A 25545-nucleotide genomic window follows, 5' to 3' on the forward strand; every position below is an offset into this window, starting at 1 on the left:
CAGGCAGAACTTCAAAAAAAACAGATCACGAAAACTGATTAAAACAAACGTTGGCCAAAAAAATCAATTACGATTGTTAAACCTTTGGAAAATTAGGTCCTTTATTATGGGATAGTTAGTTTAAGAGATCAAACAGCTGTCAAGGCAAGGATGGTGAGTGAGAATTAGCTCTTACTTAATCTCTAGCGTTCCGGTCCATAAGAAGCTTGTCAGTTGTCGGCTTTAACAAAGGTAGCATGCAAAAGCTCTATACGCACCCGTGTCGAGGTGCTCACTTTATGTTTCGACCATCTCGACCAAAAGACGGTATGTTTTGACCGTGCTCGACCAAAATTCGGCATGTTTCGACCCGTGCTCAACCAAAATTCGGCATGTTTTGACCAGCTTGACCAATCCAAATGTGCTTGACCGTGCTCGAACAAAGTAAGAAATTTTTCAACCGTGCTCGACCGAAAAAAATGTGCTCGACCAAATTCAGCTATGTTTCGACTTCGAAACAACATAAGTTGTCCAAACTTAAACGTTATTATTTATGCTTCTGTAGTAAAATTGTATGATGATTTTTATCAGAATGAATTAATTATTTGCAATTTAAATGCCTTGAAGAGATGAATTTTTTGAGCCATTTTCCCCATCTTTTGAAATACTTGTTTGAATATTGAGTCGAAAATGCCAAGAAACAGTCGATATTTGAAAAAAATTTCTTTTGACTCCGAATTACCGCGAGACAACCGATATTTTTCGACCATGCTCAACTGCACTCGAAGTATCTTTCGACCGTGCTCGAAGTATGTTTCTACCGTGCTCGAGGTATGTTTCGAAATTGTGCTCGACCCAAGCCACTGTCTCATTTATTCTTTTTCGTTCGAGCAATGACATGTGCGCGACTTTGAAAGTCGAAACATAAAGTGAGCACCTCGACGAGGGCAAGAAACTGTCTTCAAAAGGAGAAAATTCTCTTAACAAAACTCAGCCTAGAATTGGACAACTAGTCTTAATTAATTGGAGTTCCCTTCACTGACCCTCTGAGAAAAGCAGAAACAAAGTTAATATTAAAACTATTATCAGCCTATATCTTCAATCTGTCGGGTTATAGCCTTAAAATCAGTAAACTTTCAATAAAAATTCTTGAAAGATCTAATGACGCTATTCTGGCTAAAGACAATGATTTCACGGTTTCTCAGCGAAGTTTCATTTGTTCTAACCGCTTCATTTCCAAATCATTCACTAGTTTACACTTATCTTAATTGAATTAAAGCATTGTGGTCTGGTAAAAGGTCGGTCTGGTGAAAAACCTAGCCCCGTTGCAGCCATATTTCAAAATCAAAACTGAAAATTGTCCGATTTTTTAGGGAGAGAGGGAATGGTACGCCGGTAAAATATTCACTAAATTGTTAATTAGGACCAATTAACAATAAAACCAGAATTGGACTGAAGAATTGGTCTCAATAGCCAAATATAGCTAACAGACAGATTTGCAAAAATCTCAATTTTCGAGTTTCAAAGAAAAAAACAGATGTTCTTCAAGCTCTTTAACTTTCTAAAACAATTTGAGTGTTGAGCAAGCTGGACCAATAGGTATAAGCTTTCTATTTTGCTGGGAAATCTGAAAATAAATTCCTTTTTCGAAACTAGTAGTCAGTCACGTTTTTTTAAACTTTCGGTGTTCGATAGTTGAGTTTGCCTTCCTGTTAACAAAGGAAATCAACTGAACTTAAAAAGAAGTCAAAGGTCACACCGCGAAAAAGTGAGTTTGAGCCTGAACGAACTTTAATACATACGAGTCTGAACAACGTTCATTGACTCTTGATAACTCCGACTATATTTTCTCGATAATGAGACATCTTTTTTGGTCTTAATTTCTAGACTCCAAATTAAGACCAATTAAGACCTAGACTCAAAATTAAAAACAAGAGACTCCAAATTAGGACCACTTCAAATTGAGACCCATTTATTTTCAATACAGCCAAAATGAAGACCAGCTTCAATATAACCAGTCGAAAATAATTTTTCCATATCATTTCTGTAAAAAAAATATGCAACTTGTTCTGTGTATTTTTGGCTAAATTGCCTGAATTTCAAATTCGCCAAATTGTCTGTGCGGGGCCTTATATAATCTGTAACCTAACTTTCGGCTTTGTTTATATACTTCGTGCAATTTTGGTTGGTTTATCCACACCCATTTTAAAATGACGCCACATTTTGCCCCCCCCCCCCCACTAGGCGCTTTCTTTCAGGTAGACAAACTGGCAAGAAAAAACATCCCCTAGGGCATAGTTCCTTGGTGTAGGGGATGTTTAAACATGTGTTCCGATCACTTCCATAGTTCCATAGAAGTGATCGGAACAATAAAACATTTAAACATCTTAAATTGAAAGATTTGCCAAAAAATAAGCATCTATGTGAATTAATAAGCTCACGCAAAATCAACGACAAAAATTCATTAGAAACTGCTATTAAAAATCATACTGCGGTAGGACCTCAGCTGAAATGAGAACACGACTTTTTTCGAACCTTTTAACGTCTCTTCGAGATTACGTTATGTGAATATTATTCGTTGACTACGCTTACCTGTATGTAGGGGGTGAATGCATTTTGTGGACCAAATAAGCACTGTTGTCATCAAAACTACACTCAAAGGTGCCGTTGAACGAGTATGTGTTTTCATTCTTGAACTCATTTTCAAGGTCAAAGCTAGGTCGGCACAGAGATAAGACTGATAATAACCCCAGTAACTCAAATTATTAAAAATAGGGAATTGTATGTGATACCATGTTCAAGAAAACTGTTTTAATGAAGGCTGGTGGAGTTGGTTGGTAAATACAATGAAACGAAAAACTCTCAAAATCCTTTCCAAATGGTTTTTGAAAATTTCTAGCGGGCGTTATACACAAATAGGAAAGCTGCACTAATTGCAGGAAATTAGAATGGCAAAATGGAAATTAAATAGTGTAATCGGTAAAACTCGCGCTTTTCGCTTTTTCGTATCAACTATATTTAAGGTAAAAATGAACAGAAAAAAAATCAGTTCGCAAAAAAATTGTAAGTCATAATAACAACAAGTAACGTAATTAAAATCCTACGCGTAAAAGCTACTAATAAATTTGAGCCAGGCTGAATTGAAGTACAAAAGGTATTTGTTAAAAAGCACGTTAGCTCCTACGATGCATCGCGTCTCATTAAGAATTTAGGTTAGGGGGTAATCAAGAAATAATAGACAAATTACCAACTACCAATCGAGACGATGTCAAAGTGTGATCAGAATGTGAACAAACAGGATTGAAGGTTGTCGCGCCAAATTGGAGATAAGTTCCGCCAGTAGAATTAGGTAATTTAGATAACTTTGACGGTTCTTCAGATTCAGATAAGATATCGTTTTTTGCATATGAAGGCTCGAGCTGAAATAACAATGGTAATTTCACATCAAAGTTTTTTTTTCACAAAAGTTTTTTGAAAGACATGAAACATGGCAAGCTCAGTACGTTAAATTTTTAATTTAACTCCGTAAAAAATGAGTACATAGTGGTACTTAGTCAATAAGACGTACATTTTGGCCTCCTAAAAGACTTCATTCTGTCGACTTAGACCAAAAATTTAGACTTTATTGATTTTCAAACATTCAAAACGAGAAAAGTAAAGAAAAAATTTTAAAATATAGAGTCAACACTCACTTATTCAAATGGGAGGTGTTTATTCACAATTCAGTTGTTGAATTAATAATAAAATTTGGTCTCCAATTTCAAATATTTTTCAACGATGATCAGTCTTAAAGGGGGCTGTACGCAGGCTTTCAAAACAGTCGCACGAATTTTCATCTTTGTTTAATTGAAAAGAAAGTGAAATCAGCTTAAATGAAAAATGGCAGAGGGCAGGACATTTGGTCTCACATTGAGTTAATACATGCGTGTGTGTATAAATAGATGCTTACTATACTGCCTCCTCTGGGAATTTACTAGCATTGTATTGGAAAAAAAATACAAAAGAAGCGCAGGAAAAAATGAGGAAAATCTTTCAACGCTATATTTTTTTATAATCATGTACAAGTATGGCAGCGCTGCTCTTGAGCGTTATAGGCTGATGCGCATACATTAAGTAAGTTGACTGCTATCGTACAATGAGGCGTGTTTTTAGGCAACAGGAATTTTTTCAGCGGGACATTTTCAGCGCCTCGGAATTTAAGACATTAGAATAAAACGCATAAAAGGAAACCTGTGTAATTAAAAAATTTGAACAATCAAGTGGACTTCTACTGTTGAAAATTAAATTAAAAGCGCGCCTGAACCGTTTGCTCAAATATCAATTTCAAAATTCGTGTAGATATTGGTATGTAGATTGCAGGTTTTTTAAAAGTTACGTACATTTTTGAAGTTCAAATTATATCTCCGATTTTGTATCACAAATTGAACATCTAATGAAGCCAGCATCAATAATCTGAAGATTCGCAAAAACAGAGAAAACATTCAAAAATGCTGTTCAATTTGTTGATTTTTTAATTTCTCGGATGTTTGGTCAATCGAACATGCTCACAGGTAAGCTTAAAAAGCATGATTGATCTACAAAAATCACGGATATTTTTAAGAGGTTAACGGCTGTTTCCATATGGATTAAAAGCAAGAGGTTTGATAAAGATTTTACAATCTTCAAATTAAACTTTCGAAATACAACTGTTTTATCTTGAATGCAACACAAAAATGTGAAATAACCTCCAGCAATATGTTCAAAAATTGAAGATAAACTTGACATCCAGCTCCACCCTTTTCCCACAAGTGTGAAATTGTTAAAATTAGTGTTTTCACACTTTGAATAATTTTATTGTTGCACATGCAATATGTCCAGCACAGAAGGCGGACATGCCAAATAAATTCTTCCACTTTTCAATAATTCACGTTAAAAATTGATGTAATCGACGGGCTCTTAAAAGCAATTTCAGAATCCCTGTAAACTGGAAGAGTAATCACTTCGATTTTTAATAAGGTAATGCATGTCAAACTGGCCATTTTGCACCAATTAGGCCGTATTAAAGGAAGCAGACATCAAATATTGGTGTCACATCTAAAATGTTCCGATTGCCTCTATTTTTCGGGGAAATTTTCATCTAAAAGGACGTGGACAATGTAGCACGACACTATTTTTCATATGCTTCTTCATGCTTTAACAGTGTTTTGCTTGGACAACTCTGCTTTCATAATTTGAATTTTCTGAAAATTACATATGTTATCTTGAAAACAAGCTTCAGAAACACAAGGACTGCCAAAATTATATTGGGTCATTTTTTCGTCTTTAATGTGTCTTTTGTTTCAAATTGACCTCAAATTCAAATTAAGTTCTTTTAAAGAACATAGCCAACAAACTTTTGAAAAAATGTCAAAAAACTTATAAATACCTGCCCTTCAAGGTCTTTGAAAGAGTTTTTGTAAATAAATTTAAATATTCAAAATACGGAGAAAAAATGAAATTAAAATGTTGAACACACACTTAAAATGTCTTTTCAATTTTGAGCTCAGGTTGTCAATACCTTTCAGATGGAATAACAAACTTTGTTCAAAAATGGCTTCTTAAAAAAATCAAACTCATCTGCAGAAAAAAACCACCCCGAGCATAAATATTCCATCACTTTCTTTCACAATTGTAACAAAAACTGAATAAAAAGTAACTATTTCATTTCGTTTGGAAACCTAATAACTAAAGTGAATTTTAGAAGCTCGAAAGCAACTTTCAAAACTTTTGCTATTCGAGAGTATAATTTGTCTTCTTTTGAACAAATAAATCTGAGTAATTTAAAAAAAAATAAATAGTAAAACCGCAAAGAATTACTATTTTTATTGACAAAACGATTTTTTTTATATTTGCCATAAATTTGGGGTAACTTTCTTAAGAAGAATGTTGCTTTGACCTGAGTCAACACAGAAGACAGGAATTATGGCGTAGTGAGTTTTTTTGGTGCACAGTTTCTAAAAAACTCGCAGTTTTATAGAAAGTCTCGCAAGGCATCATTTGCGCTATCACATTGAAAACTTTCGAGTCAAAATTTTGCTTTCGAAAACAATTAAAGCAAGGATAGTCGGTTGCTGGGCAAGTCTGTTTTTTTCAGATTAGTGTCGTTTTTTTCGGCGTGGTGTGATAAAAGAGCTGAAAGAAAAACTATAAATTAGGCGTATTTGACAGTCAGAGTAAATTAAGCAAATTGGAAGCAATTTTTGTAGAAGATTGCAAGAAAAACAAAAAACATCATAAAAATTCAAACTTTTTTCAATGTTTTAGCAGTTTTTTTTTTTAATTTTTGAAGATTTTGATTCCAAGAAGGCGGTAAAGTACTCAAAAAACTAACAATACTCGTGTAAAACTAAGTTTTTGTTTTAAATTACGCTATTGAAAGCTTTTAGGCCATTGAAATAAGCTATTGTAACCTGCTTGCTCACTTCCTTGCGTGGAAAACAACAACAAGAAACTAAAGCACACCCAAATGCAATATTCCTCGCCATTTTTCATGTAGTCGGAACAACTTACCGGTTTTTCATTTAGCATTCAAAGCTGAATTATACTAATCTGTTAATGGAACGCTTGTTATGAACACATCAACAAAAATGATTGCCTGTCTTTTCAAGTGCACATTAATTCCAGATTAAAATTGTAAGTCAACAAAATTCAATTACTAAACAAACAGCAGAGAATATTCCGACCAATTAAAAAATAGAAATTTTTTTTAAAAGTTTTCTTCAGATTAGTGTCGTTTTTAATGGGTGGTGTGGTTAGAGAACTATACGTTAAGGTAGAGAATTAGTGAATCAAGCATAATCGACAAAATTTGTTTTCAATGTTTTACCGGTTTGAACACCAAACAAAATAATGGAAAAAAAAACATTTTTTTATTCAATAGTTTTTGTTTTTGAAAATCTTTTTTATCATATAAGCGCTGAGATAAACGTACAAAATTAGTTTTTAGATAGTGAAACAGGAAAATTTTTTAGCGGTAATTTATGATAGTCGATGATTAAATGATAGCTGATTTTGCGTGGAAAAAAAAGAAAAAACTAAAACACACATCCGAATACAAAATTATCCGAATACACAATAAAATAACGAATTATTGTATACTATTAACTATCAACCATCAAAAACGTGAAAGATGAAATTTTAGTTTTTTTTGTAACGCAAACAACTCTAAAATCAATATTTAACGGAAAATCTTATTTAACATAAAACAGTTGCGTAAAATTTACAAACAAGCAAAGAAACAGGTCAATTGTTTGCAGGAAACTCAGTGAAAATTTACAATTTCGACTGCATGCATGCTGATTGAATTTTTTGCAGAACATTACGTTTGTTTTTTTTTGTCAGAAACTGAATTTCAGAAGGATAGAGCGCCGCACAAGTAAGAAATAATGTTCCAACAGCTATCATAGCAAAAATTAAATAAAAACTTATCAAAAACAGTGAATATTGGAAACTTATTAGCAACTTTTTTCATTTTTTTTCGCTTTCAAAAAAAACAAACCCCCATAAACCCACGAACGTGCACACAAGGTTCGATTGTTTGATCGCCTGATAGGCTGAGTTTTTTTCCGCTCTATATAAAAAAAAATCAGTTTTTATAAATGGAAATTGTTACGGTTCAGTTATGCATAAAAACAAATTGCCACCACAGTTTTTTCTTATTTTTGTTAAAATTTGACAAAAAAATATCTTATGGCTACTATTTAGCTTCAAAAAATTACCTCGCTCTCAATGATATTTGCATACTACTTGAGAGCTACTCAGACAAACAAATCGTAAGAAGCTTCACAAAAACTTGGTTCAAACAGACCAGGACAAAAAATATTCTCAATACTAGAATATGCTTTGCGCTGACTTCTAAAGAATTAGTAACTATCATCAAAAAATGTTCGGTACTTTTGCTAAAGCTAATCAACTCTTACAAGAGTGGAAACAATATCCAAAAGCAATAAAGAGCTGTTTTTTATCCAGGAAGAATATGCGAGGGTCAATGAAGGTATATGGGAAAGATTTTTTAAAGAGCAACGAAGATAGCCAATTCCTGTGGAAGTAGCACAGGCTGTTGCGATCAGGTTCATAAAAAACATATTTTTTTCTTCAAACTAGTTTCGTTTTAAGTATGTGCTGTGATGAAAGAAAAACATGAGGTATAATCGACAAGTTGTTTTCAAAATTGAACGACAAACAAAAAAGTCAAAATTGTGAAGCATTATATTAGCTCTGTTGCTGAAATTTGAATCTTGAGTTAGAGGAAAAATTCATTGAAGTGTTTGAAAAAACACAAATATCCCAAAAAGGTCAACTTATTTCAATTAACTGAAAATTTTTTGCAGCAATTCATAAGAAATTTGGAAAATTAGCTGAAAAATTGTTCAAAGAATTCTTGAAAGGGTTTGAGATCTCAAATACGACCACCCATTATTGTATCCACCAAACTAATTGAAAGATCATATCTCAAAAAATGATTTTCAAATACTAGTTTTTCTGGAATCCGAATCACGATGAAAATGGGTTGAATATGATACTTCAATTGCGTCTAGTCCGATCTTTCTTTGAAATAGTCAAAATTGGCACCTAAAACTCATCTGCTGCAATTGAGTTCTTACACCTTTTCAAGAGTTTTTTTGGACACCCTTTCAGCTAAATTTTCAAAATGTTAATGAACTGCTGAAAAAATTTTCTGCAAATTGAAAACTATGTTTTTTTTGGGGTTGTTTGTGTCTTTTTTTAATCATTTATTTGTTTTTTGAATCAATTTCCTAGTTAATTGGAATCTTTTTAGACTTATTAGGCCACACTGTTCTTTCTAGACTTATTCTTTTTAGACTTTTTCCAAATATTGGGCCGCACCAGACTAAAATTTCTTATTTCCAAAATTGTTTCATGAACTCCTAGTATGTTCAAACTTTGGTATGAGTGGGGGCAACTGGTATGATGGGGCTAAACTCGTTTTATGAGCGCTTGAGATGAATAAGAGTTTCCCGGCAAAATAAAAAACAAATATTTTGGCATTTATCTGTTGGGCATAAAATTGCTTTTAGAAGCGAAGCTTAAATACTTAAAACATGCAGACCAGTCTTGCCATTTACAGTTATGTTTGGGACTCTGAGGAATATTGAACTCGGTTCGACTTCTTCCAACCCATTTCGACTACTTCAAAAAATCTCGCAGAGTTGAGTAAAGTATCATATTCAAACACTTTTAGTCGTAACTCGGATACCAAAAAAATTATCAACCAGACCGGAGGCCTTACCCGGAGTTGATTTACTTAGGTTCACAAGAGCTGATATAACCAGCGCTGATTACGCTATGACCAAAATTTAGGTTTACTTTGGAAGCTTCTTGTAGCACCTTCTTGGCAATCAATTTTTTTTATTCATAAACATTTGAAGAACAATTGGAAAAAAATGTTGTCAAACCTTTCGATTTTATTATTAAAAATATCAATGACGCTCACCAGGGTTGCACTGTAATTAACACCTCTGTTATTTACACTGTTATTAACACTGTTTTTTAACGTTATTTAACAAGGCCTGTTATAAACTGCACTGGCTGATCTCTGTCTCAAAATGTTGAAGCTTGTACCTACCACAGCGGGCTTGGAAAGAGCTTTCTCGACAAGGGGTTTTGTTCAATCGGACTTGCGAACCGCCTCAACTCCAAAAAAATTGGGAAACTTGCTTTTTGTCTCCGTGTACTAAAATCTGATTGAATATAAATCATTGTTTGGTACGCTGCTCCAACTTTTATCTTTTTTAAACTTTAAAACTTTATCGTTATTAACAGTTATTAACGTTTTTTACGTTACAAAAGTCATAAACCCAGAATGGGTGTAATTAATGCAACCCTGACGCTCACACCCTGGCATCACACCACAAACAAAAAACGACTTAACTTTAAAATATATTTTTTTTAGTTTTAATTATTACTCTTTCTGGAACCAAAGATGGAAATTAGCAGAAATAGTACCAAATATACAAATTTTATGTCACACTGATTGAGGTTTATTCATGCAAAAAATATTTTCTTTGTTCTTCAACTTATATTCACAACTATTCGAAAAAAAAATTAACAAATAGTCAAAATCATTTAGTCTTTGTTGTGCACAAAATTGTTTGAAAATCATGCACAGAAATTCAATTGAAATTTCAAATGGATTTTGGTATGCTATATGAGAAGCGCAGAACGCTCTCGGAAAGCAAGCGCCGAGAAAAACGGACGCCAAAACATCAACTAAAATTCACAAATAATCATCGGAGAGAGTTAAGTGATATATCGCATTAAAAATCTTTGAGCCGTGATTCAAACAAAATAAAAAATTTAAAATTTTTTTTCCTATTGTTGAGAAAAACCAGTTTGAAATTTTTTATTTTTCGTCTAATTTCGAGCTAGTAAAGCTAACGAGCACGCTTATTTATGCTTAATTTAGGCCATTCACAATAGCTTATTTATGCAGATTTTTAGTTTTACTCGAGAAACAGTTGTTTTTGGAGATATTTGATGCCATTTTGAGAATCAAAAACTTCTAAATTAGAAAAATGTTGCTAAAGCAATTGAAAAAAAATAAAATTTGAATTTTTGAAATTATTTTAACATTTTTTTCTGTGCTTTTTGGTCATTTTTCTTCAATATCTGTTGAACTGTTTGCCTCTTTTACTATGAATGTCGAATATGCCTAAGTTATAAATTTACGTCAGATCCTTTTATCACACCACTCAAAAACAAATGCAATAATTTGAAAAAAAAAAAATTTATAGTTTTTGAAGACTATGTTAGGAACTTTCTGTGCTACTTGCAGTAACCGGCTATCCTTTTTTTCAAATGGTTTGTTTCATTTTTCTTTGATGAAATTATATAAGCGAAAGCCTAGAACCTAAGTATAACGATAGTAATGGTAAATTAGGTATAATCGAAGAAAAACGTCTCAAAAGATTAAAAGAAAAAAAATTAAATTAAATGTTCACGGCTTAACTTAAATAATAACAATTAGACTATTTTAAGCCTATTATAAGATCTACTCGATCATTTCAATCGCTCGAAATTAGATTTGAACTAGAAAAAATCAAATCAGAGAATGTTTTTGGAAGTTTTTTACAATCGTTCGAGTCAAAAATAGGAACAACAAGAATGCTAGTATCAGGGCCGATTCGTGAATACCCAAATATTAAAACTACCGATCAATTATGAACTTAAATAAAGTCGATAGGTTATACAGTGCTGATTTAAATGAACCGGACAAAACGCGTTAAACTTGAAATTTAAAACCCGTTTTTCTCAATTTGGGTTGAGTTTAGGTGAAAACTTATGAAGACAAAACTTGCTGGAAATTTTAGCAGAATTATTATGGTGTAATTTGTTTTGCCAAATTCGGGCCCAAAATTATACCCCAAAAATGGGTCATTTTGGCACTTCTTTGTTAATCAGAAATTACGCCAAAAACACCCAGTCGATCACATACATAATTATATCAAAGTGAGCCCCTTACGTAGCCAAACAAACTTTATGAAAAGTATAATCTCCAAAATATTGTATAAGTTAATTTATTTTTGTTTGATAGACAAAAAAGGTCATTTTTACTATATAAATTACCAACTTTTTATTTTAAAACAATTTTTAAAAAATTTGCAATTTTTTTTAGAGATTATAACCTTCATAAAGTTTGTTGGGCTACGAAAGGGGCTCACTTTGATACAATTATGTCTGTGATCGACTGGATATTTTCGGCGTAATTTTTGATTAACTAAGAAAAGCCAAAATGACTCAATTTTGGGGTAAAAGTTTGAGCCCGAATTTCGCAAAACAAATTACACCATATTAATTCTGCTAAAACTTTAAGCAAGTTTTGTCTTCATAAGTTTTCACCTAAACTCAACCCAATTTGAGAAAAATCCGTTTTAAATTTCAAGTTTAACGCGTTTTGTCCGGTTAATTTAAATCAGCACTGTAGATAAGACAAAAATCAAATGTATAAGCATCGTCAAAAGATCTTCCAAGCAAACTGCTTTGACTCTTGTCACTATTTGCTGCAAATTTTCAGCGTTTTGGTCCTATTGGCACACAAATTTGCATGTTTCTGTTTTTCTTATTTTACACCTCCAAAAATCTCAAATTAGCTCAGGAAATCATTTCAAAAAATTTTGATATAACAATGAAAAAAGAATTTTTGAACTTACCTGAAATTCCTGAGCAATAATGTTTGGTACACAGGCGTTCTTTTATTCTACAAAAATTTATTAGTGAAGCTTCGATAATTCGGAAGTAAAACCAAACAGGATAGCATTTTAACGTAGGCAAAAAACGGCAATCAGCGTATCAGATAAAAAAGCCCTCGTTGCTTGAAATAATCAGTGCTTAGATAATTTCATCTCGTCTATGCAAAAATCACTCAATACAGATAGATATCATAAATAGACAATTGAAAAGAGGGTAATTTTAGACGGTGAAAATGACAAAATGGTGAAGTGTAGACAGTATTTTAGGGAAAAAGAAACGGGCAAAATTGGTTACATCTTTCAATTTTCTTCACGTATTTAATCACGCGCGCACTTTTTTCAACGCTACATTAGACTGTGGATGGGCAAATGCGATAGAGCAAGGGTAGTCAATCGATTAGTCTGAGGGCAGAATGGAACCGATTGCAGGATAAGTCTTCAGTTGAAGCAGATAGTTTCGCCAACTGACCATCAAGACAGACAAAATTCGAAGAATTTTCAAGACAAAAGTCACAAATATCAAAGAGTTTAATACATATCAAAAAGTTAAAGTTATTTAGAATTTCTTAAACTCAAAAAACGTTGATTAAATGAAACAGTGGCTGTAAAAACAATTATTAAAACTTTAAATCAAGAGTAGAAAATAATTTTTTTTGACCATAATATATTTTTTTCATTGATAAATGGTCTCTGAGGACCGTAACATATTCTCTTCTCATGCGCTACGCAAAATGTCGGCGTTGCGTTGCATTGTATTGTCCGTGCGCCTGAGGGGTTGGAATAAAATAGAATCGATGTTATAAATACAGAAAGTGACATTGAATTTCCAGACTGCGGGCGCCATTTCCCCATGTCAACTTCACCTATCCTACCAACAAATTAGGCTAATCTCTAACCTACGAAGCATTTGCAAGAACGCATAATTTGTTTCACTCAATAAAAAGCTGATAAAAACGATTTCTGCAAAAAAGTCAAATGTCTTTGACTCAAATGTCTTTTTTCTCAAACAAAAGATTCAAGTAATTAACACTTCATATCAGTGCTTTTAGTTTCTTTTAAGTTGTCAGTTGATTGTTGGATGAATTGCAAGTCGTTTTTGCTTTCCTTTCATAATTAACCCTTCATATTAATGATTGTATTTTTCTTTAAAGTTTTTGGATGAGTTGCAAGTGAATTTTGCTGTGTAGATTTGATTGGGAGGAGTAAATTTGTGGCAAATTGTGATTTCGACTAAAGTGAATAATTGTCTGTTTGCCTGTTAATTTGAGTGACACATTTAGCGCATTTGTCCATTGATAATGTATGAATAGCCCTCGAATTCAATTAATTTATCCCCTTTCTGAAGCAAAGACACGGTCAAGGGACTCTAAATGTAAGCACACTCCGCTACTCACTCGCCACTGGCAACAGGAAGGGGCAAGTCAGGAGAACAAAGACAGTCAAAATAGACGGCAGCTGCGTCAGCCGAATATACCACTAGGATCTCAAATTGATTGACACTAGTCTAGTTTCAAGTCCAACCCATTCCCCCCTCAGACCAGCCAACTCAACCTAACTGGAAATAAAAATGTCATGTATGTTACAATACCAAACCCCTTTCCAATTACTAAACCTAACCAATGAAAACACTGAACACATTCGTCATGGTAAATCGTAGTGGAAGCCAAAATATTATCCTTGCGTGTTGAATTTCTGAGCTTTTGTGTTTTTGTTTGTTTGTGCGGCTTGATTATTCTACAGTTACTTTCTCTGACAAAACAAAACGTCACAAAGAGAATGCGGAAAAAGAAAGAAATGGTTGAATATTTCAACAAGGACTTTTGTTTTCGCTGTTTCTTTCTTACTTTTTTGAGACTCGAAGGAAGATAATTAGAAAAAAAATGCTTATATAAAAGGGCGAAACCCTGATTGTTCTGACTGCATTTTAAAGACCATTTAAAACTTTTGTGGTTGAAAAATTGACTAAATTGAAAAAAAAGGAAAACAAATTTTTTCTTTTTTTTTCCGTCAATTTATCCTGCACAAAGGGTTTTAACTGAATCGAATAACCTGTTTTAATTTTTTGAGCTTTTTGGGGATCCTGATACCCTCTTATTGATAAGAAAGTTTACAACTCATTCATTTTACACAAAAACGGAAAAAAACGGAAGAAAATCATTAACAAATGCAGAAAAATACTCCCGGGTTGACCAAAAATGCTTGTCCTACAATTTCCATATATGAAAAAATGCTTATCCTACAATTTCCTACAGTTCATAGACTGAGAAAATTGTAGAAAAAAACTCTAGGATAAGCATTTCATGAATGAAAAGTGTAGGACAAGCATTTTTTCATAAACCAAAAAATTGATTTTTTCAAAATTTTATTTCTCAAATTTTTTGGGATGTGTTCGTGACCGAACACAAGTGACTAAACCCATGGTGTACTCAATACTAGAGTTCCCAAAAGGTTGATCGCCTGTCATTGACAATGTATTGGAAACGATCTGAATCGTAAAAGTGATTACTTCACAAATGATATAGTGAATATAGATTTTTTTTTTCAAAATTGAAATTTCAACTTATCAAACATTGATCAAGGCATATATAAACATGCCATACAAAAAAACAGGAGTTTTTAGCCTATTTAAAAAAGTTATCTAGAGAAACGGAAAAAACTCCAATTTTTGTGCATCGTGGAATACGTTATGCAAACAAAAAATTAAAATTTGCATGCAAATTTTTTTTTTGGAAAATGTTTGTTTGAGTACAAAATTCGATTTTAGTTTGAAAAAAAACGAAAAATATTTTGAGGCAATTTCAATTATATGACTAGCATTTTTCCATACATTTGATGTAGGCAATTGTATGACAAGCATTTTCGGTGTGGAGAAATGTAAGACAAGCATTTTCGGTTTATGGAGGTCAACCCGGGCTATTAGAATCCAAAGCCAATCAGGTTTTGTTTGACTCTTTTCCTTCGTTTCTCCTAGTATACTTAACAAAAATTGAGGAAAATTTGCAGTCACATATCCTGTCAAAAAACTGAGTCAAAAATTCTCTTTGACTTTTGTAATTAGAAAGAAGAAGTATTTTGAAAGAAATCTAGAAACCAGACGGCAATTAAATGGTTAGAAAACTTTCAGGTCTGATTTTTGAAACTCATAACACTATGAATTTAACTTCCAAATGACACTCCAGAGAAGAAAAGATCAACGATATCACCCGAGCATTGTATGTTGATATCAGAAAAACTCATTTGAATGTCACTTGATACATAATGGGCGATGAAACCAGGGACATTTAGAACATTTCCTGGTCCACAGAAAATGTTTGATTCCTCTAAAACCGCGTTGATGTTCGAGTTACCTCGACCAACGTTTTCAATCGCGGTATGACTTCTTACTATCTGTTTCGCGCATCGTGCACTTGATCAAAGTATGACTTTCTTTGCATTGCTCGATAGGTTTTTTGTTATTGGGCTCATTTTGATTTTTCCTTGTTTTCGCTTTTTCTTCCGGTGTTTACCTTAGACTAAACGTTATTGGGACCATTCCGCGTCCATCTATTGTCCGAAAGCTGTATTTTTGTGACTGTTTTTCTCGCGGTGATATTGAGTGAATGCAAACGTCGTCGCCGAATCTAATTCCGTTCAGTTGCTGCTTTTCGTTTTGTTCGCGGTGGTTCTTCTTGGAAGAGTTGGTCCAAATTGTGTCCTTTATTATCACTATTTTCTAGTGCTCCTTCCGCTGGGCTAAAGTTAGATCATGGTGAGTGAGGCCTTCATCGATACTGGTTGAGGTGGAGCTAGTGGCTCTGGAACTGTGTCTGGCGGAGGGTCAGGTGGTGGTACTGCTAGTGGTGTTGGTAACGGCGCAAAAATCGGAGCAAAAGCAACTGCTACTTGTGCACTCGGAATTGATAATCGAGCTGTTGTAGGTGCGCTCTGGGTCGTTTCATTGTCATTTGTCTGCTGCTGAATTTCTTCGAGCAGCTTCGGCAAATAGTAATAGAACAATCATGGCTTACTTCGGTATTTTACTAGCGAAAGATCCATCACGACTTTTGTCGCATCAATAAGTTCAACGTCTTCTGGTTGATGCTGCGATCGGCTGTCTTCTAGTTGTGCGAATGATTTCTGATCATAGTATCTTCTGTATCTTTGGAATGAGGACAGTAAATTCTTTTTTGTTTCTTTGAATTTTTCCAGCTTTGCATCTGGCATTATTGTGACGAAATCTGATTCTGCTGTTACTGCTTCTATTGCTTTTGTCGGAAAGCAAAAAAAGAGGTTTTGTAAGTTCTCTTCAGTGGAAAAGTTAGTATAGACAACATCCGCATGATGAATAATATGATAAGTTATGAATAAATGTTGCCATTGGAACATATTTGCGCCAATCTCACCATTGTTGGTCAATGTTTAGCCTCAGTTTTCTTTTAAGAGGTCGATCTTATTGTTTAACAGTGCCAATTGACTGTGGATTTTTCAGCGTCGCGTGGTTGATTTCAATTTCGAGCATGAGTTGTCAATTAATGTATAAGTTTTAACATGAAAGTCTTTCAAGACACACTATTATCTATTTCGGTATGTAAATATTCATGAAGAAATTTTTTGTGAGCTCTCGTACACCAGTTTCTGCGCTAGAATTGGTCAATGGTGCTGCAAACAGGTATTTCGAGAAAACATCAATTCCATTGAGAACGAACTTGTACACTGATGACTTCGGAGGTCCAACGATATCGACTTGCATTACGTCTCCTGGTAAACACTGCAATGACAATTTTGTTTGAAGTGGTGGAATTCGACAGTTTGCGATTGCTCTTTTGAGTTGCAAGCACGTCAAAGAGTTCTTTATATTGTTCGCTAAAAACTCGGCAGTATTGTTTATGCTTAGCTTGCCCCGTATCATCGTACAATTTACTGTAGTGAACTTCGTCTTCGATTTCCAGCCAAATCAACCGCATGGCATTATTCTTCTTCCGACTGTTTTCGTATGCGAGGTTTGGAATTTGTTCATTTCGTATCCAATTCTTCACATCTTCAAAATCGGTATCTTTTCTGGTTCTATTTTCAGTTTCAGCGTTTCATGACTTAAATTCAGATCTTGAAAGAAGTTCGGGATCGGGATATTCAACTTCTGAAATGGGCGGTCTCGTGACTCTGACAAAACCTTGTGGGACTATCATGTCGGTATCTTCTTGGACGTTCAACTCGCCGAGACAAGTCTTGTAAAGTCCAAGTTTTTGCAATTGAGCTTTTAGAGTTTCGTCAATTGTGTTGTCCGTTTTCGTAAATGCGTCTTTCTCTGACTCAACTAGGCTGAGTGATGCGTCAGGTACTTCCGCTGTCGTGTCAATTTGTATTTCTCGCACCGGAATTTTGTCTGGTAGTTTCATTGAAAGTGAATCTGATGGATCAATTTGCATTCTAGACAAAAAGTCAGCTGCATAATTTGCTTCTCCTGGGATATGCGCGATTATTATATTGAAAGCCATGACTCGATCCAAAAATTCCAGAATGAAGGGCGTATTGTTTAGGCCTGGAAAAATTGCCTAAGGCTTGGATTGTCAGTGAGAACTATCACTGGTTTTCAAAATTCCTAGATGAGATGAAAGAAATTATCAAGAGCGAAATAGAGCGCAGAAAACTCTTTATAGTAGAAGGACATTGTCATTTGTGCTGCGCTGAATAGTCTTGAACAAAAAAAACTGGTGCATACGTTTTCATTTCACCGTTGTTGTCAGTTTAGTCTTCAAGAGTTAGCACAAAACCGGTACCATGGTAGCTTGCAACACAAAGCAGTAAGTATTGAAACCCTGGTTTTGGCAAACGAAGTGTTATGTTCGTTGCTTGTATAAGGTCATGTTTTCACACTTCAAGGTTTTTATGGTACTCGTCTTTTATTTGGATTTCGCCTTCTTTTTTAGTCAAAAAAATAATATAATTTTTTGGCCTAAGCTTGGCTGATATTTCCTAAAAAATTGAACAAACCAATCAGTCTTTGCACTTGAACAAAACTCATCTTTGATTTCGACCTCTTTTCTCATTAGACAAAAAATGGTATCAGTTTTCGGCCTAATCTTGGCTTATATTCCCTAAAAAACTAGGAAATTAGGAAAATTAGGAAATTTTCAACGTTCCTTGAGAAAAAAAAAGCCGCAAAGTGTTAAATTGCGGCAGTTTTATTTTCTCTAGGCAAGTTCAAATTTTTTCTCGTTCTGCCAATACTCTTGCTGGTGTAGCAAAACTGCGTGGAAATTTCTTTCTTTGAGTTCCATTTTCAGCTTTGTTTGGTGACAATTTAAGTACGGACTTCCTTAAGCGTTGAAAATTTTTCGAAAGTGATGGTATGAATTCATCGAAGTTATTTACAGCACTTCCTATGTCATCCATGAACTGAGTACACAAATCAGCTGCTAGGCATGGGTCAAGGTAGTGGCGTATAAATGAACAAAATCCCCTGACGGATTTACTTACACCATGAGCGAGGCATTTGTAGACGTAACTTCGCCATCCGAAGTTAAATGTCAAAACTTGGACTGAAAAGTCATCTGCCCTTTGCACAAAGTGATAAGCTTCAGAACAATCTAACTTGGTAAACAAATTTTTCCCGGCGAAGTGCTTCGTTGCATCAGTCATGTCTGAGATCAGAAAGTTGCTATTGATGTAATCAGTCTTGGTTGAGTGATTTATTCGCCTAAAGGTAATCAACATTCATAATTTCCCTGATGGTTTTCTATGTGCAAACAGTGCGCTACTGTACTTTGAATGCGATAATGTCATTATCAGTCCAAAGTAGTGCATTAAGGCAAGTTCAACTAAAAATGTATGTCGCAAAAGTATCGGCGTCGATGGTCATTGTGTGTACAGGGGACGTTGGTGCTCCGGTGACAGCTTTATTTGTAAGTCCGAATGAAAACCCTTGTCAAAAATGTCAGAGTATTCGATCAGCAAAAACTATCCTTTTGACCTTTGGTCTTCAGTCAATACGGAATTCTCCCAAAGGAAATTTTTATTGAAGTTCAATCTATCTCGAAAATTCACTTTGGGTTCAAGTTGTCCACGACGTTTAAAATGAATTGGTCGTAAATGTCAAGTTGAATTGGCGGAAACAATTCCGGGTTTTCGCACGTTTTAAACCAAATGTTATCATATTCAAGTTGATGCTTCAGTTGCTGAGGCTTCTGATGTTCACAAGATTGTTCAATAAGTTCATTAAAGCCCGTTTCAATGTCATCTGGATGATTAATTGTTGCATATTCAATCATTTTTGGCTCAATCGAGAAAAAATTTTGTTGCTCCGGTAAAAGTCAGAATGGAAAACTTCCCAATTTTAGTTGTGAAAGGCAAAATTATCTCATTTTCACTAATATTAAATGTGGTGATACATAAAAAGTTATCCTGCAGAACTTCGCTAAACGAGAAAGTGAATGCGAGTTCGCATTTTTCTTCGAATTCCTCGGATGTTATAACTATTCCCGTAGTTTCTTCCATGTCTTGACACGCGTTCTGTTACTGGCATTTCACAAGAATGGTCTGATGTGGAGCTATAATTTGACGTTTGGTTAAGATCAGTGGAAATTTTTTCATTCGATTGATTCCTCTCGGCTCATTTGGAGATTATATCTGGAAAATGTTTCAAGTTGTATTTTGGACAAATATGATGGATATGGTGTTTTTTATGGATTGGGTTTCCTAGGACAGTTGAGTTGGCTGCATGTAGAATGAGGAAAGATTCTACAAATGTCATGTCTGCCAATCTAAATTCTAGTGTAACCTCAGTTTCTATTGATACCAGTTGTCGTCCGGTCATTCTTACTTTCTTGAGTTTAGGTTCGTTTATTTGAAGAGGGCGAAACTGTTAGTTTTTCAAATCCTTCGGAAGGTGATTCTCTCATCACGTTCAACTGATTGTTTAATTAATGTAATAGATGATTTAGGTGATTTTGATGATTTGGGAGGCTGACTCGGTGGCTTAAGTAGTTTTTGGCTTAGTTGGGAATGGGAAGGACTGACCTCGTCCCTGCGGTTTCGGTCTCCACCAGTACTGGTTTGCTGTGTGGTTGAATTTACCACAAAGCTCGGAAAGCTTTGCTGATGATTGAACCATAGGTACGAAAGGTCCGTTAGGCGCTTGAGTATCACCTTGTATCGGAGTTGCTACAAATGGTTAATGTTGCGGGTAGTCTGCGAATTGCTGCTAGTTTTTGATTTTGATTCATCAGCTCAATTTGCTCATTTTTGTTATTGGCTGGGTTCTGATGATGTTGGCATCACTGATGATAAAGTGTAGGTGCGTTTGGTTGCAAGTTCAGCTGGTTATTACCAAACTGAAATCGCTTCTGCCAGATTCTTTGGCCTTTTCCTCCTCTTACATCTCTTTGCTGTTCCAACCCTGGGTTTTAATTCTATTGATAACCACTAAATTTACCTGTTTGATTTCTGTTTTGTTTTTGTTCTGAACACGCATACAGTTTTTTTTTACTGCTTCTATCAACTATCTTGATTTGTAGATCACTTTATGATAGCGCATACAAGAATTTCTGAGAAATTCTCGTTTACTTCGTCGAATCCGTCTTCAGGGTAACCATCAGTTCGAAAAGTTTCACGAATCGTGATTTGCTTTTTTCAAGTTATAAATTCCTGAACGTGGTAGCAGAAGGTTGCTCCTTAAGTTTTGATCTCAATTAGACTGACCTTCCTTTTATGAACAAACGTTTGCTTTGTTCACTCCAATGGTCATTTACTGCGTCTAATCTTTCTTGCTTCCGAGCAGTTTCCGTGTGGAAGCGCGCCGATTCTATCGTCGCATCTGCTGCTACACGGTCAATCGGGATTAAGGCTGGCAAATCTGGTAATGAATACGCTCGATGCGTTTTTTTGATAGGTTCACCAAAAATTTTCAGGCGTAACTGCACTTGGGTTGAATCGAAATTGCTAACTTCAGGACCTGTACTACTTCAGACTGGGGATGATAGAAAAGATGATAACAGATTCAGCACTCATAAAATTTAGGGGTGACGCAAAAAAACTGCTAGTTTGGGTGAACTTGAATCATCTAGCGGTATTTGTTTGGGTTAAGGCGCTGAGTCGGCTGTTATTATTATCAGAGTGTGCTAAATAATTGGTTACTTATTTTTCTTCTTTTTTTCGGCGGTGTACTTTTTTCTATTCACAATAATTTACTGCGTTTGTTAGAGTTTTGAGTTATTTTGAGCTAACTAACTGTTTTGTCTTGGGATACCTATCATCTACTTCATTTTCTGCTGGGCCAGTAGCTCGTTTGACAAACCATCTTACTTCAATCAATAGTAGCGATGCTGTAGGTCACGATCCGCATCTTTGTTCCTTCAAGTTGAAAACAGTTAGTAGGAGTTGATGACATGTAATAGTTATCTTCTTTCTCCCCTTTCTGCCTCAGCTGATCAATGATGGTCGCTCTGCTACCCACATCTAAGCCTTGCTGTGTGAAACAAGTTGTTGTGCTCTGTTCAGCTTCATCGAGTGTCTGTGATTGAATTGAGCCTCAGCACGTGTTTCAATCCTGAATTATAGCCTTCCACGCTGTCATTATGTCAGATACAATTTTTCCTGTTTGATATTTTGTCTAGCGCTGTTTTAGAGCTGTTACGTAATTATTTAGTACTACCGACTATCCGTGTTTTTATCGTTTTGATCTGTTTCGAGCGGTAAGGCATTACTTGCACTGTGTAATGCTTTGGTCAGGCCTATTCCTCTGGACAGATTTTTTACTCAGACCATTCTCGCGGCTACTGATGTCCCCTATTTTGGAATCAGAAAAAAATTCTTACAAGCAACTAGTTTTTATAGAAAAACTTAGAAGACAAAAAACAAACAGAGTATACTGATTTCGGTACAAATCTCTCATAGATTTTTTTTGACGATTATCGATGCTTCGGATTTTTCTGATTTTACGGTAACCAGAAAAAACTGTCACATGCAAGTAATTTTCATAGAAGACCCTATAACGCATGAAGAAAAAACAGTGTATACTGATTCCAGAACACATCTCTGATGTTTTTTTTACTCAGACCATTATCGGAAATTCTGATTTCCCTAATTTTGAAACAACAAAAATTGTCACATGCAAACAGTTTTCATGGAAGGCCCCAGAGGGCATAAAACAAACAGTATACTGATTTCAGTACCTACCTCTGATAGACTTTTTTACTAAAAACTTTATCGGGGCTTCTGATTTTCCTGATTTCGGAAGCGGAAATAATTGTCATATGCCAGTAATTTCAACGGAAGGCACTAGAAGGCATAAAACAAACTGAGCATACTAATTTCAGTTCACATCTTTGAAAGACTCTTTTTCACTCAGACCATTATCGGGCTTCTGATTTCCTTGATTTCTGAATCAGACACACTTTTTACAGGGAAGTAGTTTGCTTGGGAGGCCATAGAACGCGTAACACAAACAGTGCATATTGTTCTCAGTACCCATCTCCGATAGATTTTTTACTCTGACCATTATCGTGGCTTCTGATTTCCATGATTTCGGAATTGAAAAATATAGTCACATGCAATTAATTTCCATGGAAGGCCCTAGTGGGCATAAAACAAACACAGTATACTAACTTTAGTACACATCTCTGATAAATTTTCTCTACTCGGACCATTATCGGGGCTTCTGATTTCCCTTATTTCAGAATCAGAAACAATTGTCACTTTCATGGAAGGCTCTACAAGGCATAAACCAAACAGAGTATATTGTTTTCAGTTCAAATGTCCGATAGGTATTTCAGTCTGACTTTTATCAGAGCTTCTGATTTCCCTAATTTGGGAATCGGAAACAATTGTAACATGAAAATAATTTTTTGGAAGACCCTAGAACGCATAAAACGGACAGAGTATACTGATTTCAATACACATTTGATTGATTGGGTGGAAGGAACATTTTGATTGATTGGGAGGGTGGAACAAAAATCTTAGGCGAGGGGGTTAAAATAGAGAATGGGTGTAAACAGGTGTTGTTTAAAGGTGTTGAATAACCCCACTCCCCCGTCTCCGTTCGATGGGGGGACTCTAACTTGGGGGGAGGTTGGGTTAAGATGGGATTTGAGCAAATGCGGATGGGGGCGAAGTGATGGGGGAGGTTAGTTTGAGTAGGTTTAGATTGCGAGTAGGCCGTCCGTGTGTGACGCAGAAATGTTGCAAGTTTGTTGCAAAACAATTGTAAAGATTTTAATCCGATAATCAATTATAACGGATTTTAAGTGGATTATAATCCATTATAATGGATTTTAATGGATTGTAGTTTTATGGAAAAAAGTCGATTTTAATGACAAAATAATCGATTTCGTGGTCTAAATTTGCAGCAATAATGGATTAGACAACAATTTTCCAATATAATCGATTATTATCCATGGAACTCCGGTGCGTGAAACAGGCCCAAAGAATTTTGCAAGCAGAAAAATTTAACCGAATTCGGCCTATAAAGCAGAACACTTTATAGAGCCGCAGATAGAGCAGAATTTTAAACATACCGCAGAATTAATCGATTTTTCTCAAACATTTTTTTTTCAAAATCATAAAATGAATTCAGCGCTATAATTCTCAGAAGTAACAAATACGCATCTATGCTCTAAGTGACTGAACTTTCAACCAAAAACTGCTTTATCTCTTAGCAATACAAAAACTTCATCTATCCGCAACTCAATTTCGTTTTTCAAGTTGACTTTTTTCTTGGCAAGCGACAAAAAAATATATATTTTTTTAAACAAAAGCATTATTAATGAAAATTTTCATAGAGCAGAGAAAGCAGCATTTTTATAAAGCTGCAGAATTTGCTTTCTTTAGCAGCAGACATCTTTGGGGCCTGTGAGCCAACGATAGATGGAATAATAAATTAATGTTCGAACAGCACAAAATCAAGCAACAGAATAGTGACCACCGAAGTCATGCCAACGTGTTTGGAGCTTTTCAAAATAGGGTCGGAGTCTATAATAAATTAGAGCCTGTTATCGCCGCGAAGCAACGAAAACATTGGTCATACAAAATGAATGCGACCGATTGGCTAGCCTCCATTCAATTTGGTTTCATCATGAATAAAATCTTCAAAGCGCTCATAAACTAGTCCAGAGCATGACCGAATTGGCTATTTTCAAATTCCCAGAAAATTGTAAAAAACGATCGGAGGTAAAATATCGTGTACACTTTCGATTCGAATGTGGTATAATTTTTTTTGTTAAAATCTATAACTTCAATTGCCGAATATTGACTGAATAAAAAACCACATCAAGCATAAATATTCCGTTTTCTTCGAAAATCGGAACAATTATGGCTCATGTTGCGCTGCAGGCTGTTAACACTGCAATTCAACAACATGCGTTTCAGCAAACTCTGGACTCGGCTACCAAAAATCTTACAGTTTTTGCTCATATTGCTCAACATTATTCAAGTGTTCCGAAACATTTCATGTAAACGATCATTGGGGAGGGGGGCATGGCTTTTTCACGAGCCATCTCATTACGTCATGCTCGACAATTGAACGTGCTCATTCCTTCAATATCTAGGACCCGCGTTGAGGACTCGTTAACCCTGGACATGCTGGCTCTCTGAATTGAAGCTGGGCTATCTATCACGGCCTTGGGCAACGAAGGTCTCAAAAAAATTTCGAGAAGGCTACAAAGAGACCAATTTCTTTTGTATCTACCCTCTCTGCAAATTATGCAACCCGTGCATATAATTGCAATTAATTGATTGCGTTCTACTGTGGTATATAAATCAGTTAAAGTATAAGCCAACCGAAAATACGTAAGTCATATATAATAGCTATGTAACAATTATGTAGCCGTTAAGAAAGTTTTGCAAATTTTATTCTTATGATGTAACTTTTCGGCTGGCTTATATACTCTGCGCATTTTCGGTTGGTTTATACTTCGGCTCGTTTACTAACACTTGCAATTAACTTTATCAACATTTTTTTTAAAAATACCCCCACATTTCTCAGAAAAAAAAATTACTTCTATTTCTGATATTTTGGTACTGCAGAATATGCATTTTTTGATCTTCGACAAAGTTTTTTAACCCAAAATCGGGAAATGCAATTGTTTCTGATGTCCAATAAGTTTTTGACCAGCCCTGCGCCCTAGCCTCAGGACCAGAGCAGGTCATAAATAAATTGTCTTTCCAATTAACAGCAATTAATTGATTGCTCCGTACCAATTAACTGCAATTAACTTTATCAAACCGATTTAGAAATACCCGCACATATTTCAGAAAACAAATTACATTTTTCCTTCCGACTTCAAATTTGCTTGAAAGGTTTTTCAGTACTGCAGAATTAGCATATTCTGTTCTTCGGCAAAGTTTGTTGCCGCGAAACCTGGAAATG

At 35.0% G+C, this 25545-nt stretch overlaps 1 protein-coding gene across 3 annotated transcripts in view; it reads right to left on the minus strand.

The window, feature by feature from the left end:
• The window catches only part of LOC134856300 (reversion-inducing cysteine-rich protein with Kazal motifs-like), a 41026-nt gene extending 28504 nt beyond the window's left edge, over window positions 1-12522 (minus strand). The window contains exons 1-2 of one of the 3 annotated variants that reach the window (XM_063872653.1): window positions 12168-12522; window positions 2572-3398 (exon numbers count right to left, since the gene is read on the minus strand). In XM_063872653.1, coding sequence (XP_063728723.1) covers window positions 2572-2680 — 109 coding nt within the window. In that variant the 5' untranslated portion in view covers window positions 2681-3398; window positions 12168-12522. Of the gene's footprint in view, window positions 1-2571; window positions 3399-3671; window positions 3907-4703; window positions 4727-12167 lie in introns of those variants that run through there. The other 2 variants (XM_063872654.1, XM_063872651.1) reach the window with 2 other exon arrangements.
• Window positions 12523-25545: the final 13023 nt, after the last annotated feature.

The sequence above is a fragment of the Symsagittifera roscoffensis genome, unplaced genomic scaffold, assembly GCF_963678635.1.
Source record: "Symsagittifera roscoffensis unplaced genomic scaffold, txSymRosc1.1 SCAFFOLD_314, whole genome shotgun sequence".
Taxonomy (NCBI): domain Eukaryota; kingdom Metazoa; phylum Xenacoelomorpha; order Acoela; family Convolutidae; genus Symsagittifera; species Symsagittifera roscoffensis.